This window comes from Apodemus sylvaticus, chromosome 1 (genome assembly GCF_947179515.1).
Source record: "Apodemus sylvaticus chromosome 1, mApoSyl1.1, whole genome shotgun sequence".
In the NCBI taxonomy this organism is placed as follows: Eukaryota; Metazoa; Chordata; class Mammalia; order Rodentia; family Muridae; genus Apodemus; species Apodemus sylvaticus.
In genome coordinates this window covers 58,530,109-58,545,407 of record NC_067472.1, presented here as the reverse complement: position 1 = coordinate 58,545,407, position 15,299 = coordinate 58,530,109, and the positions used below count along the sequence as shown (strand labels likewise).

At 41.8% G+C, this 15,299-nt stretch overlaps 1 protein-coding gene across 4 annotated transcripts in view; it reads right to left on the bottom strand.

Annotated features, from left to right (window-relative positions):
- Positions 1-14,951, bottom strand: part of Kdm2a (lysine demethylase 2A) — a 79,019-nt gene extending 64,068 nt beyond the window's left edge. Inside the window, exons 1-2 of one of the 4 annotated variants that reach the window (XM_052193427.1) lie at positions 14,861-14,951; positions 11,723-11,823 (exon numbers count right to left, since the gene is read on the bottom strand). In XM_052193427.1, the coding sequence (XP_052049387.1) occupies positions 11,723-11,764 (42 nt within the window). In that variant the 5' untranslated portion in view covers positions 11,765-11,823; positions 14,861-14,951. Of the gene's footprint in view, positions 1-11,722; positions 11,824-13,231; positions 13,971-14,109; positions 14,207-14,860 lie in introns of those variants that run through there. The other 3 variants (XM_052193419.1, XM_052193412.1, XM_052193434.1) reach the window with 3 other exon arrangements.
- Positions 14,952-15,299: the final 348 nt, after the last annotated feature.

Genomic DNA, 15,299 nt, shown 5'->3' with positions numbered 1-15,299 from the left:
GGTGATTCATGTCTTCTCACTCCAGCACCTGGGAGGCCTCAAAGTCAGAGTTCAAGTGAAACTGTCTCAAAATTAATGAATTAGTTAATAAATTAATTAATCTTAAAAGTAATTAGCAATCAGGATGGTGGCAGTTCAGACCTTTAATCCAAGCACTCAGGAAACAGAGGCAGGCAGATCTCTGAGATCAAAGCCAACCTGGTAAAACAAAGTTCCAGAAAAGCCAAGGCTACATAGAGCAAGCTGTGCCTCTAAAAACAAAACAAAATTATAGTAAGAAAATAAGTAAAAAGCATAACCAGTAAAATAATAAAATCAACAAAAAACACTAGACTTACATTCTTTTAGGTCAGGGTTCCATATAGCTCCAGCTAGCCTTTAACTTACTATTTTTATTTAGCTACGGATAGCCTCAGAACTCCTGATCCTCTGGCTTTCATCTCCTAAGTACTGAGATTATAGGGTGTATAACATGCCCTGTTCCAAAACTTTTGTTTGGAGATTTATATTACTATGAAGACCAAACTGACCTCCCAAGAGATCTAACAGAACTCTGGTCATGACTCCTGGGGGTGCTAACCAGCTCTTATAGTTTAAAATTCCCCTTTCTTTTTCTCTCCCTTCCCATGGTGTCCCCACATATTCAAATGGCCAAGGCAGGCCTCAAATCTTATCTTTTGGCCACTACCTCCTCCCAGGTGCTAGGACTCCAAGTGTGTAACATTGTACCCAGTTATTTTCAGTATATAATTCCTGACCACATTATCTGGGAAATATATAGGAATAAAATGCTCAAATCTTATGCTAAACCTAATCAGAAACTCTGAGAATGAAGACCCAGTAACCTGACTCAAGTTGCTTCCAGGTGGTTCTCGTTTTTTATAATTGTAAATAAATTATTACTTCTAAATAATTCCTTTTCTGGAATCCATGTGGCCATTCTAATAATATATTCAGGAAAGCCCCTATTTTATGTCTGTGTTATCCTCAGTCAAACTGGACCTTCCAATGGCTCACAGCAGTTATGAACTAAGGAATTCCATCCACTCTGTGGCTCAAAATTAGTGGTAACTCCAGTTGCAGTATATACAACACCCTCTTCTGGCCTCTGCAAGCATATGCAGGCAAAACACCATACACATGTAATTTCTTTTAAAATGTTTATTAAAGAATTCAGGCAGGCTGCCAGGAGGTGGCAGCACACACCTTTAATCCCAGCATTCAGGAGGCAAAGGCAGATGATCTCTGAGTTCAAGGACTGCCAAGCTACAGAGGAAACCTTGTCTTGACCTAAATAAATAAATAAATAAATAAATATCTTTATTTTTTTATTTAGGCAGGCATGGTGGCTCATGCCTATAATCCCTAGACCAAGAAAGTTAAAACACAAAGTCTACCATGAGTGCAAACCTGGGCACTATTGAGAGCTCTTATCTTAAATTTTAAAAAAAGAAGGAAAGAAGGCAAGTAGGCCTGGTGCTGCTGCATGTCTTTATTCCCAGAACTCCTGAGCTACAAAGAAAGCAATGGTTAAGAGCATTATTGGCAGATCACCTGGGTTTGTTTACTAACACTCATGTTGAGTATCTCACAAGCCCTTGTAACTTCAGCTCCAGAGGGATTTGGCAATTCTGATCTCATCTGTGGGCTCCTGAACTCACATATACAAGTGGCTGTCTTGAGAGTGGGTCCCCCTATGTAGCTTGGCTATCCTGGAACTCCAAAGAGACTAAGCTAGCCTCAAACTCAGAGAGCTACATACTTCTGCCTCCCCAGAGCTGACACTAAAGGTATGTGCTACCACACTTGGTGTGAATATACCAAGCATCGAATGACCATTCATTATGTTCTTTTATCTCTGTTAAAAATAAATATAAGGGGCTGGCTAAATGGCTCAGTGGTTAATCGCACTGACTGCTCTTCTGGAGGTCCTGAGTTCAAATCCCAGCAATCATATGGTGGCTTACAACCATCTGTAATGAGATCTGATGCTCTCTTCTGGTGTGTCTGAAGACAGATACTGTATACTTACATATATAATAGATAAATCTTTTTTAAAAATAAATAAAAATAAAAATAAGAGAGCTGGAGAAAAGGCTGAGCTGTTAAGAGTTACTTGTTACTATTACAGAGGACCCAGTTCAGTTCTCAGGATCCACATGGTGCTTATAAAGGTCCCAACTCCAATTCTAGGGGGTTTAGTGCCCTCTTCTGGCCTCTCAGGGCACCAGGCACTTACATACATGCAGGTCAAACTCTCATATGCATAAAAGAAAAATAAAAACTTAAACAAACCTTTCATAGGGCTGGAGAGGTGGTTTGTTTAGTAGCTAAGTGTGAAGAGAGGAAATGAAGCCCTGAGTGAGTATGCACAGATTAGTAAGTCCTGAGTCAATGAGTATTGCTAACATGGCATTGCCATGCCAAGGACCCAATGCCTCAGTCCCATTGGAATGGCAAAGTGCCTCCTGACTCCCCAGTAAGGCTCAGAGGAATAGCAATGGCTTCCTTTGGTTAAGTGCAAATGTTGGTACAAACTAAAAATAAATAAATAAATAAAATAAAATAAAATAAAATAAAATGAAGCCCCCCCTCCTCCAATTTTACAGTATGAGATTGCTCACCTAAGCACATCTCCTACCAAGACAAGCTAACTTACCCTGTTCTGTACATAAGAAAGGTGCTTAGGTTCTGTGTTGCATAGGTAGTGCCACTCTATCACAGGCCACCTAACTTCGACTTTTTGTGTGTCTGTCCTGTAGTTTCTAGTAGTCCCAGTCAGGGTTCCAGGATCCAAGAAATGCAGTTATTTGTGATCAAAAGTGTTTGCTTCTCTAAAAGTTCAGCAGACCTGAGTTCAGTTTCTAGTGCTCATGCCAAGTAGCTCTCAAGTGCCTTTAATACAGCACCAAGGGATCTGATAGCCTCTTCATGCTTCTGAAAGCACATGCTCCCATGTATACATACACAAATAAATAATGCTAGAATCTTAAAAATAAAGCTGGACAGTGGTAGTGCACACCTTTCACCCCAGGCAAAGGTAGGTGGACAAGTTACACAAAGAAACTCTGCCTCAGAAAAACAAAAAAAATTAAAAAAATAAAACGAAATAAAAGAAAATGCTTACCAACCATAGTGGTATATATCTTTAATCCTTTAAACACCTTTCAGCACTGAGAAGGAAGAGGCAGGCAGATCTCTGTAAATTTAAGGCCAACCTAGTAAATACAGTAAGTTCCAGAACAGCCAGAGCCATATAATGAAGCCCTGTCTGGGAAAAAGTTTTTAAAATTAAAAATAAAATAATAATAGTACAATAAAATGCTTTCTTGAGAAAAAACTGAGTAAGCATAAAGGATAATCCCTTAGCAGTCCATATAAAAATTTGAATAGTCTCTATAGAAATAGGGGAATATTTGCATGTAAAAGAAGTGTTTATAGGGGCTGGAGAGATGGCTCAATGGTTTAAAGCATTGACTGTTCTTCAAGAGGTCCTTAGTTCAATTCCCAGCAACTACATGGAGGCTCATAACCATCTGTAATGAGATCTAGTGCCCTCTTTTGGCCTGCAGGCATACATGCAATACAGACTGTGGTATACATAATAAATAAATAAATCTTTAAAAAACATTAAAAAAGAGAAGTGTTTACAGTTTAAATTACTGTTAGGCAGACCTTGTTTTCTTCTTTAAAGTTAAAAGGAAAGACCTTGGTAGACTAGCATTCAGCTCTGCAAAACCAAAAGACTGCTAAATTAATGTCTTCAGGATGTCTTGTACTTTAGTCATGACTGTTGCTATCCAAGGAAACCATTTTCCAGTATCAAAGAACCAGGGAACCCAAACTAATCATGACAGTAAACTGGAGAATACAGTAACAGGACAAAAGTAATGGTCTCAAGGAACATAAATACTCTCTTTCTCCAAAAATGAGGCCAAAAGACAGAACAAATTATCATTCCTTAGCACCCTGCTTCCCTTTGACTCTTTCCTGACCACCTTTCTCTTGATAAGTATAGCATCATCACCAGCACTTTACCACACAGAAAAGATTAAATTGTTACGTTCTAGTGTGTCCTTGTGTATTCAGTTAACCACAGTAACATGAGAGTTTCAATAGTAAGTGGTACCATGCTATGTATATGCAATGAAAAACGAATCATGCTTGGCCGTAGGAAACATACTACCATACTACACAGACAAAACTGAGCTTTCTATCTTGTATTGTTAGATACCAAGAGGCACAGGAAAAATGAGGATTCAAGGGGTTTCCTCCAACATACAATTACTGCAAACTGAAGTATTGACTGGAGTGGGCAATGGTGGCATACACCTTTAATCTCAGCACTTGGAAGGCAAAGAAAGGTAGATCTCTTGAGTTTTGGGGGGTTGGAGAGGGAGGGTCTACATAGTGAGCTCAAAGGCCAGTCAATACTACATAGAGCTAGAAAGAGAGACAGAGAGAAGTGGGAACTAAAACAGGAATCAGAAAACAGTATTACATAGAAGTGGAAAAACCTAAGCAGGTAATTTGGTTTGGTCAGAATTACACCCAGGATAAAAGTAAAATAAAAACAACACTGTGATAATTGGAGCATAAACACTAGGCTAGTAAGTTTGCCCTACAATGTTAAAAAGCTTTAAAAACTTACACTATTTCCTCCACCTTTGTTCTGTGGTACTAACACTTGAACCCAGAGCTCAGAAGATGATGGAATACAATTCCAATACTTAGTTTTACTTTCACTCTTCAACAGATGAAAAAAATTAAAGTCCACCAAGGTTAATTAGGGGTGGGGCTGTAGCTGAATTAAAGGAGTGCTTGCTTAGCATATAGGAGTCCTTGTGTTTGATTACCACATAGACCAAGCATTTACAAGTGGTGATACATGCCTGTAATACTAGCACTCAGAAGGACAAGGCAGAGGTCTGGGATGGAGACATAAGTTCAATTCCCCAAACCCACAGATATGTAGTAAGATCATAGTTTGGATCCCCACCACCCACATAAAATTGGGTGGGCATGATAGACATGATTTCAGTGCTCAGAAAGCAGAGATGGAATCTTTAGGGCAAGCTGGCTATCTAGAGTAGCAATTAGGAAGAGAACTGACTCAGTAAGGAAAGAGAAGAGCAAATGGGGGCCAATACTTGGTCTCTCCAAACCCATATGTACATGTCCAACTCCACACCCATGTACCCCAACATTTTAACAAGCCTCCTCAAATAACAAAATGCTAGAGGTCGAAGTGGTAGCAGAGATGATACCTATAATCCCAGTGTTGGGAAAGAAGAAAGAGATTCTTGGGATTTGCTGGCTAGCCAGTCTAGACTAATTGTTGGACAGCAGGTTCATTAAGATGATGACAAAGCTAACAATCTAAATTTGTAATCTCCAAAACCCATGTAGTAGAAGGAAAGAACAAGCTTTCCCAAGTTGTCCTATGGCCTCCATATATGCAACATGGAACAAATGAGTACATAATAAATAAAATGAAAAAAAAAGTGTGCTCCTCTGCTCAATCCCCAAATGTATTCTTCTTTAATAAGTGTGCCCTATCTTAATGGAGGTAGTACACTATAAGCCACACAGAAGGAAAACCTGGAAATCACATCTACACCTCCTTTACATGTCTCAAAACATCTAAGTCTATAGACTGAAAAGTCTATGAAGCTTTCTGTAAGTATTTTTCAAATATTTCCTCTAATTTTCTTTCAACTCTCAACAATCCAAAACCAACATACTACTTGAACCACCATGGTGTCCTAACTGGTCAAAAAATCCATTCCTGTGCTCTCCCTGGGATTATCTATGTATTATAATTCCAATCTTTTCTGCAATTTGGTCACAGATACTGTAATCTAAACATAAGACTACTCTGTTGAATCTTCAGAGTCTTCAGTCTGCACCCTCTTCCCACTGCATTTGTAATGCTTGACCTCTCCTACTACTTTGACAATATTCTAACTCCTTCAATTATACCTCTATAGTTATACTGACCTTTTTTTTTTTAATCCTGTAGCCTTGGCTGTCCTGGAAATGGCTCTGTAGATTAGGCTGGCCTCGAGAAAGATCCACCTGAGTGCTGGGATTAAAAGGTGTAAACCAAAATTGCCCAGCCTTTTTAGAGTTTCAATTGCTTCAGAAGTCTCTCAAAAACCTCAAATCCTTTCCAGTTTTAGGGTTTTTATATATACTAATCAGTCCTCCATTTTGCCTTTCTTACCTTATCCTTCAGGTTTCAGTTTTGAACACTTTTATCAAGTGTCATCTGATACCTCAGCCCCATTACTAAGTGTAGAGTAGATAGACTAGATTAGGTCATTATTACACTGATAGCATACTGTGTTGCTTTGTAGCCCTTTGCATGACCATAATTTACATGACTATTATAAACATTTTTAAATGTTTGACTCATCAAAGTAGAGATTCCATGGCAAACATATCTATTTTGCAAATTCTAAGAGTCTTGCTTACAAAACAACACATAGTTAAATGTTACTGGTATTTCTCATTTCTATTTAAGACTTTGCATTAGCTAGTCCACAAGAGCAGCTTCAGGTCTCAGAATAAAATGCCATTTCTTAGAAAACCTTTCACTGACTAATCACTAAAAGAAGTGATCCTAACTCTATAGGTATTCTATGACCCTCAAATTTCCTTAAAAGTATTCAGTACCGACATTACAATATTTGAAAATTTAAGTGTCTGGCTCAGCATAAGCACTCAACAAACATTTAATTGAACTAATCCTCTGAATGAGAACGATAACTTGGTAAATATCTCAAATTAGTTTATCATATAAAAACATATAAAATATTTTTATAAGTAATATATAAACAAAAACATAAGTGTTCAACCAACAATGTTGAGCAGTTCAGTAGAGCTTATAGCACACTCTAGAAAAAAAATGTCAACTTTGAATCCTACCTCTGTTCCATCTTGCTGGGTAACTTGGAACAAATTACTTAAGGCACTACGAGTATTCCAAATCTGTAAAATGGGAATCAGAGCATCCACCTATGCCAGGCAGTGTTAGTACATATCTTTAATACCAGAACTTGGGAGAGAGGAAGCAGATAGCTATCTGTGTTTGAGGCCAGCCTGGTCTACAGAGTTAGTCTCATAACAGCCAGGGCAAAAAGAATCCACCTTAAAGGCTGCTAAAAAAACAAACTAGCAAGTAGTTTTGCATTACTTAAAGACAGAGATACACTCTGAGAAATGCACCCTTAGGTAGGTAATTTCACTGTCGTGCAAACATCATAGAGCTCATTTATATAAATCTATAGGCATGGGCTGGAGAGATGGCTCAGTAAATAAGAGCACTGACTGCTTTTCCAGAGGTCCTCAGTTCAATTCCCAGCAACCACATGGTGGCTCACAACCATCTGTAATGGGATCTGATGCCCTCTTCTGGTGTGTCTGAAGACAGCTACAGTGTACTCACACACATAAAAATAAATAAATAAATCTTTTAAAAAATAATTTAAAAAATCTATAGGCATAACCTATATAACACACAGTCTGTCCTCAATGTTATTTTTATGACACATCACTGCAATCAATAACTGTATTGTATGGGAATAAAAACAAAGATGTCTGTACATGGTCAATGTAAGACCTATCTTCAAGCCGTGGCTGGTTGAATTAGAAACTCAAAGGACCAACTACACATTCAATTAATATGTGCTATTATCTAGTAACAGTGTGTTTTTCCCCTATCACAGTGAGATACTTTCTTTATCTATATAACTATTTTTCTTAATTCTAAACTCTCATTTTTTTATAAAAATTTTTTATTTATTTTATTTATATGTCTTCAGACACAACAGAAAAGGGCATCAGATCCCATTACAGGTGGTTGTGAACTACCACACTGTTGCTGGGAATTGAACTCAAGCTTTCTGGAAAAGCAGTCAATGCTCTTAACCACTGAGCCATCTTTCCAGCCCTATCTGTAACTTTTAAAGAACCAAAAAAAAAAGAGAGAGAGAAAGAGAGAGAGAAGGTTTCTCAGTGTTGCCCAGGTGTTGTCTTGGCAGGGAATGGGAGGGTATCTAGCACAAGAAGGCAATAGCCCATGGAGATCTGAAGAGGGCATCAGAACCCCTGGAACTAGAGTTATATAGCAATTAGGAGGGTGGTGTAGCTTCATATGAGTCTTAAAACTCACTTAAAAATATAGTATCTTACTAAACCCAGGTATGGGACCTATAATCCTAGCATTCAAGATGGAAGGAGACAGGATCACTAGAAGCTTTAGATCAGCCTTATTTATCTACATAGGAAACCCTATTTTTTTAAAAGGATAAATGTTAAATACACACATGTATATGTAAGTGTGTGCATATATATATATATATACACACATATGTGTGCGTGTGTGTGTGTGTGTGTGTGTCTGTCTGTCTGTCTGTCTGTCTGTCTGTCTGTCTCTCTCTCTCTCTCTCTCTCTCTATATATATATATATATATATATATATATATATATATAATTTAAATGTTATGTTATGGGGCTTGGAGAGATGGCCCAGTTAATAAAGAATTTGCCCTATAATCATGAGGATCTCAGTTTGATCCTTACCACCCTGGTAAAAAGCTGAACATTGTGAAACATGTCTATAATCCTAGCACTTAGGTGGAGGTAGAAACATCATTAAGTTCAAAGTCATCCTCAGCTATATACAAAAATACAAAAGGCCAACTTGGGGCTATGAGACCCTATCTTAAAAAAAAAAAAAAAAAAAGTGGAAGGCTAGAAAGATGGCTCTAATGTTAAAGCTGAATAGTTAAATGTAGTCATGAACAACTGTAACCCCAAGCTAAAGGAGGTACAAAGAGGCAGGTTCTGTGGGGTCAGTGAAAGCCTCTTTCAAAAACATTTTTACAAATAACAGTGAGGGCAGTAGAAGAGGACACTTAAATGTTAACCTGTGGCCTGCATAAACATTCCAGGTGAACACAAATACGGGCACACAGAAAACAGAGATGGTGAAGTGACCAAGAAAGATAACCATAACCACTACACACACACACACACACACACACAAATATACACACATACAAAAAAGCTCTTTATGGAAAGCATTTATAATTGAGATACACACATATATATTTGTTTGTTTTGTTTTTTTGAGACAGGATTTCCTGGCTGTCCTAGAACGTGATTTATAGACCAGGCTGGCCTAGAACTCAAGAGACTACTAACTAGCCTGCCTCTCTCTCCCTCTCAATTGCTGGGAATAAAGGTATATGCCAACCTTAGCCTGTCTGAGATAAAAACTTTGACACTGACTTAAAAAGGAAGAGACATCAGTCACTCTAAACCTCAAAATTATTATTCAAAATGCTAAGAAAGACTTTCCTAAAACATAAAATATATTATTTTACACAACTGTGCGACAGTCTATTAACTAAGAAAAAAAAAATGCTAGAAAAGGTGTCCAGGTAAAAATCATCTAATACCCTAACACATTTTCAAAAAAAATCTCATCAGGACAAAAGTCACAAAAATTCTAGATATCCTTATAACAAAACTTTGCTAAAAATGTGAAATTTTGTTTGCTGAAAGAGCAAATCCCTTTAAACATTAGACTCTAAGACCTTCCAGGTATCTATTAAAACAGTTCAACAATTCTATAAACTTGAAAAATTAATTCCAGAGGTTAGAGAGATGTCTCAGCAGTTAAGAGTACTTGGCTGTTCTTGAAGGAGATCCAGGATTAGTACCCTGCACCCACACAGTGGCTCACAAAAATCTAACTCCAACTCCACGGGATCCAATACTCTTTTTTAGCTTCTGTGGCATTTGAATGCATATGGTATACATTCAAAGATATAGGTAGACACTCATATACATAAAATAAGAAATCCTTAAACAATAATTCCAATCATCAATGGCTAAGTTCCTGTAGCATTTTCTTTTCTGTTCCCAAAGAAATTCAAGAAATATCAAGATCCAGGCAATGTAGCATTGCCAACTTTAAACCCAGCTCTGGGGACATAGAGGAAAGGAGATCTGAGTTAGAAGCCAGCCTGGTCTACAGCCACCCTGTCCCAGTCTAAAATAAATAAGTAAATAAATAAACAAGTTCATTTTAAGTATTTAAAATTTACATTCATTAGAAAATATCTGGCTGGGCATGTTGGCACACACCTTCTGTCTTGGTGCTTGGGAGGCAGATGCAGGTAGACTTCCCAGTTGATGCCAACCTGGTCTAAGAACTAGGAGAGCTGCCTATCCCAGTCCCCCAAATGCTAGATTAAAGGTGTGCAGCACCACTGACCTGGGATAAAATCTTATGAATGTATCTTTAGAAATACAAAGTCCCTAAAATAAGGCTAACCAGAACATATGCATGTTAGATCCACTTGCCAATTCATATCAACCTTTAATTTTTTTTGAATTAGACATCTTATTTTATGTGAGTTCTGCCTGCATGTATGTCTATGCACCGTGTATGTGTTTGGTATCCAGGAAGTCAGAAGAGGATATTAGAGTCTCTAGAACTAGAGTTACAGATAGTTGTGAGCCTCCATGTGATACTGGAAACTGAACCAAGTCCTGTGGAAGAGCAGCAAGTGCGCTTAACCACTGAGCCATCTCTTCAATCCTCCACTTCAAAATGCACTTTAACAAGCACGTTAACAAAATAAAAAGCCAAAAGAAAGCAAGTAAGGTAGTTCACACTTGAATTTCTAGCATTCATGAGTTTGAGACAGAAAGATTGCCACAAATTCCAGGCCATGGGCTACAGTGTGAGAACCTATCTCAAAAAAACAAATAAAAGAAATCTATAGCCTTTTTCCTAAGAATGAAGTTCAACAGAAAATGGATTAGAGAACTATATTTCTCACTTTTCTTCAAAAAACAAAACAAAACAAACAGTGCCAAATGAAACCACATAAAATCTTCAGCAATATTCTAGGTCTAGAATTCACATACTACATACAATCCTGTGTCTCTCCTATCCTACTCTACAAACACAAATTCAAATATTCAAAATAAATACATAGTAAACAATACTAATAAGGGTCTCTCTGACTTTAAAAAAAAGATCATTAAACTCCAGTAGAGTAACCTTGAAAGAAAAACAGAACTAAAAGTATTCAAACCCATGTATGAGCTAATGTCTAAACTATAAAGTTTTCTTTCAGTAACATGTCTCATAAATTCCTTCTAAAATATTAAAAGACAAAAAACTTTATCAGCATCCAGTATTGTCCTCAAATCAGTCATAGCAATACTCCAAATTTACCAAACTGTTAAATTATTAAAATAATTATACTATTAACTTACCAAAAATATCCATAGCTTATTAACTCCCCAGCTCAGAAACTACAATTGTTAAATAGTTAAATAACACTAATGCTAAAATATTAAATAAAACTACCCTTCCTTGGTTTGTTCTTAAAATTTACATTTTAATATAACTTACTCAATTAGATTTTGCTACAATGTCATTATTGCCAAGTTAGGAATCTTTGTTTCATTACAATCCACAAAAATCCTTTGATTTTACAGAACTTCAATGATTTCTATAAAACTTATGGCTTTAACTCCAATTCCAAACACTATAAATTATGGTTCTAACTACTTAACAAAAAGACAAAACAAAACAAAAAAAAGTGAGATATTAATATACTTTCACTCCTCTGGTACATAGAAAAGCTATCTAAAATATTTTTTTTCCAAAAGGAGAGAATTGAAAATACTAACCAATCTCTGGCTGTACCGAATCCTTTCTTCTTCAGGTTCCATTTCTCACTCTTCTGATAGAAGTACTGTAAAGAAACCACTCCGGGGATGCCTTCCTCTTCCTAAGGATCCAAATTTACAAAGGAAATGAAGAGAAATAAGAACTCATTCTGGAACTTATACCTCTTTCTCATTAAGTTAAAGGCTCTTTGAGAATCTTTTATCCTCTTGGACAAATGGTGCCGTGTCTTGTCAATATTAATCACATCACAACTATAAAAGACCTAAGCAAAAGGAGACTTTGGTTTCAGTTCCTTAGGACCAGCCACATCACTTGTTTCTGCTCATGGGATTGCAATTAGCAAAACTCTTCCTGCTAACATTAGCAATAAGTAGATAGACAGACAGACTGACTGACAGACAGATGGGACTGGAGACATGGCTCAGTGCTTGAGCTTTCAAGAGGATCCGGAGTTCAATTCCCAGCAACGGCATGGCAGTTCTAAGGGATCCAACACCCTTACACTGATACACACGCATATGAAAAGGTGCAGGACTTTTATTTCTCTTCTTCTGTATGTTTTCTGTGTGTGTGTGTGTGTGTGTGTGTGTGTATGTTTAAGTTTTGTTGTTGTTTTGAGACAGGATCTCTCTACATAGCCCTGGTGGTCTTGGAACTCACGAGACAGATCAGGCTTGCCTCCAACTTATAAGAGATCCGACTGCCTCTGCTTGCCCAGTGCTGGCAAAGGTGTGCAGCACCAAACCCAAGAAGGACTTTTATTTCTAAAGTGCTGAATGGCCAGGTGAAGAACACATAAAACTAATCCAGATCCTAAACCAATGAGTTCTCAAACAGGTAATGACAAATTATGAGCAAAACGGGCGGGTTACTTTCATAAAAAAAGAGGACAAGAAAAATTAGTTTTTACAGAAAGACTCTAAACCAATGCCTCATATCCTAAGGAATTGCCTTCCTAAAACTTCCATCCACTTCAAGGTATACAACTATGGAACAAATTTGAGACTTGCAAACAGAGGCAAAAATACTATCTAATGTAGAAAGTAAATAATAAATGAAAAGTCTCGATATATGGATACGGGTGAAATATCCATTAAATAAAGACCGGTTGGCACGTCAATCAATCCACAACACCAAGCAAGGTTCGTTTTTCTAAATAATCTTTCTCCTGAATAATGGCTTCCATTGGGTATACAAATGTTTTTCTCTCTTGTAAATATAATACAGCCACACTAACAATCCTTTCAGAGGACCCGATGACATAGTTTGCGAGAGCAGTTCGTGGCACTGTCCTCCTCGGCCTCCGTCTCGAGGGACACAGTCTGCACCCCCTGGACGAGTGCCGCCAGGGCCGGACAGCAAAGCGGTAAACCTCGACTGCTCCTCTAAGGAAAAAGGCGTTTCTATGGCTCACCCCTTTCAAAGAAATAAAAACTTTACGTTAAGTCTTTAGATAAGACCGGGAACCAAACTTCCCAGGGCGGGGGAGGGGGGAGGGGAAATCTCACCGAGGATTTTGTTCTTGAGTTCTTGTCCAAGAGAGAAGTAAAATTCCAAACACAGAAAAATTAAAATCCCAAACGTCGTCTTCGGTATTTCTGTATATTAACCCAGTATCCAGAGAAGGGTCAGAGCGACCCGGAAAAGAGGAAACAGTTACTGAATCAAACCTCCTCTTCTGGCTTTACAGACTCCGCGTCCGAGGCGTCAGGAAAGCAAGACCACTCGGCTACTCCCCCAAGCTGGCGGTCAGCAGCAGTCCCAGCCCGAGACCCCGGCCAAGCGGGCCGCGGGAAACACCCTCTTCTCGGTACCCTCAGCCGGCTACAGCCGCTTCCGAAGCCCAGGAGCCGCGGCCGATCAGCTGAGACCCGCCCGGCCGACGCTCCCCGCGCCGCCCGGCCCCCCGGAACGCGGGCCCCGGCCCCGGGGGGCGGAGAGGGCGGGAGCAGCGGAGCGCCCTGACTGAGGGCCCTCGGCTGCCTTTGCGTCGTCCCCTGAGCCGGGGCTCCGCGCTGCGGGACGATCCCCCTTACACCCCCAGCTACTCCCCAGTAGCAGAGGAAGGACTCCGGGGGATGGGCCCCCTGACGTTGCCCTTCCGCACGAAGAGCCCACTGCCCGGGAGGGAAACAGCTGCGACAGGCCCAGGAGCTGGAAAGGTGCTCTGCGGCCCGCCGCCGCCGCCGCCGCTGCTGGGGAGGGGTGTTGTTTCCCTCACACAGGAGGATCCGCTGAAGCAGCCGCCGCCATTTTGAACCCGTCAGATTCTCACATACACACAGCTCCTCCGGGCCTACTGCGCAGGCGCCCTCTCTCCACCACCACCCCCTCCTCCCGCTGTCTCTCCACCCCCACCTCCTTCAAGCCTCTCTACGCGTCTTACCGCTCTCCGGGACACACGTGAACGCGCACGCGTCACTCCCCCTCTAACGCGGACACACCGCCGGAGCGCGCACGCGCGGATGCGTCGGCCTCGAATCGCCCGCGCCCCGCGACGCCGACGCGGTTCCCCGCCCTCCCCCCTCGCGTCAGCCCGCACGCCCTCTGGCCGGCCTACCGCCCCCGCTCCCTGCCCGCCTCCTTTCGGGTTTCTGGCACGGCCGGATGCCTGCGCCTGCGCGCAAGTCGCGAGCCTCCTCCGCGCGCTCTCTCCCCCACACCCGCACTCTCAACACCCGCACACAGACACACACGCACACACAGACACACAGCCGCGCGCGCGCACACACATACACACACATACACACACACACACACACACAACTTCGCCTGTGACCCCGCCCATCGCCGGCCAGCTGCGCCAGCCTCCCTCCCCCACTACTCTAGGGAGGGTTGTGACCCCCGACCCCCACAAAACACAACACCCCACCCTAGCAGTAGGAAGCATCTCCCCGTCCCCTTACAGCCACCTCTGCTAGGTGGTCAGACAGTCACACTAATGAGGGCCAGGCGGCCCGGGTCAGAGCAGCCGTTGGCCGCCTCAACGCGGGGTCCCCCCGGGGTCACGCCATGGGAGTGAGCCAGACCCGGGCGCTGCGCTGCGCTGCGGCCTTCTCAGACCCAGGGGTGCAGAGAAGCAGCGCCCTCCCGCCGGGCGCCCTCCCTCTCGCGCCGGCCGGGGGGCCAAGGCCCACCTGCTCGCCATCCCGGAGTAGGCCCTGCGCCCCCGCTGCAGGGCCTGGCCGCCCTTCGCTCGGGGGGCTCCTCTCGGTGCAGCGAACCGGTTTCGCCTCACCCACTCTCGCCGCTCGGCAGGGGCAGGAAACGGTAGTAGTAGCATGTCTATCCTGGGCTCTGGTCCCTCAGGGGAGCTCCGGCCGCTTGACAAGGGAGTCCACAGGTGCTGTGCGCGAGAGTGGGATCCACGACGGCTCAGGGGTGGCAGCAGCTAGCACACCCACTGCGGGCCGCAGGCTCCCGGGGAGGTGGCCCAGGAAGCCCCTGCTGTTGGCCACGCTCAGGTTTCCGTAGCGCCGGTGCCCTCGGCGGCCCGGGTGGGACGTGACCCCGCCCCCGGCGAGTCGGGGCACCCCCCACGGAGAGGGGCGCGGGCCGCCCCTAACCCCGGGGCCG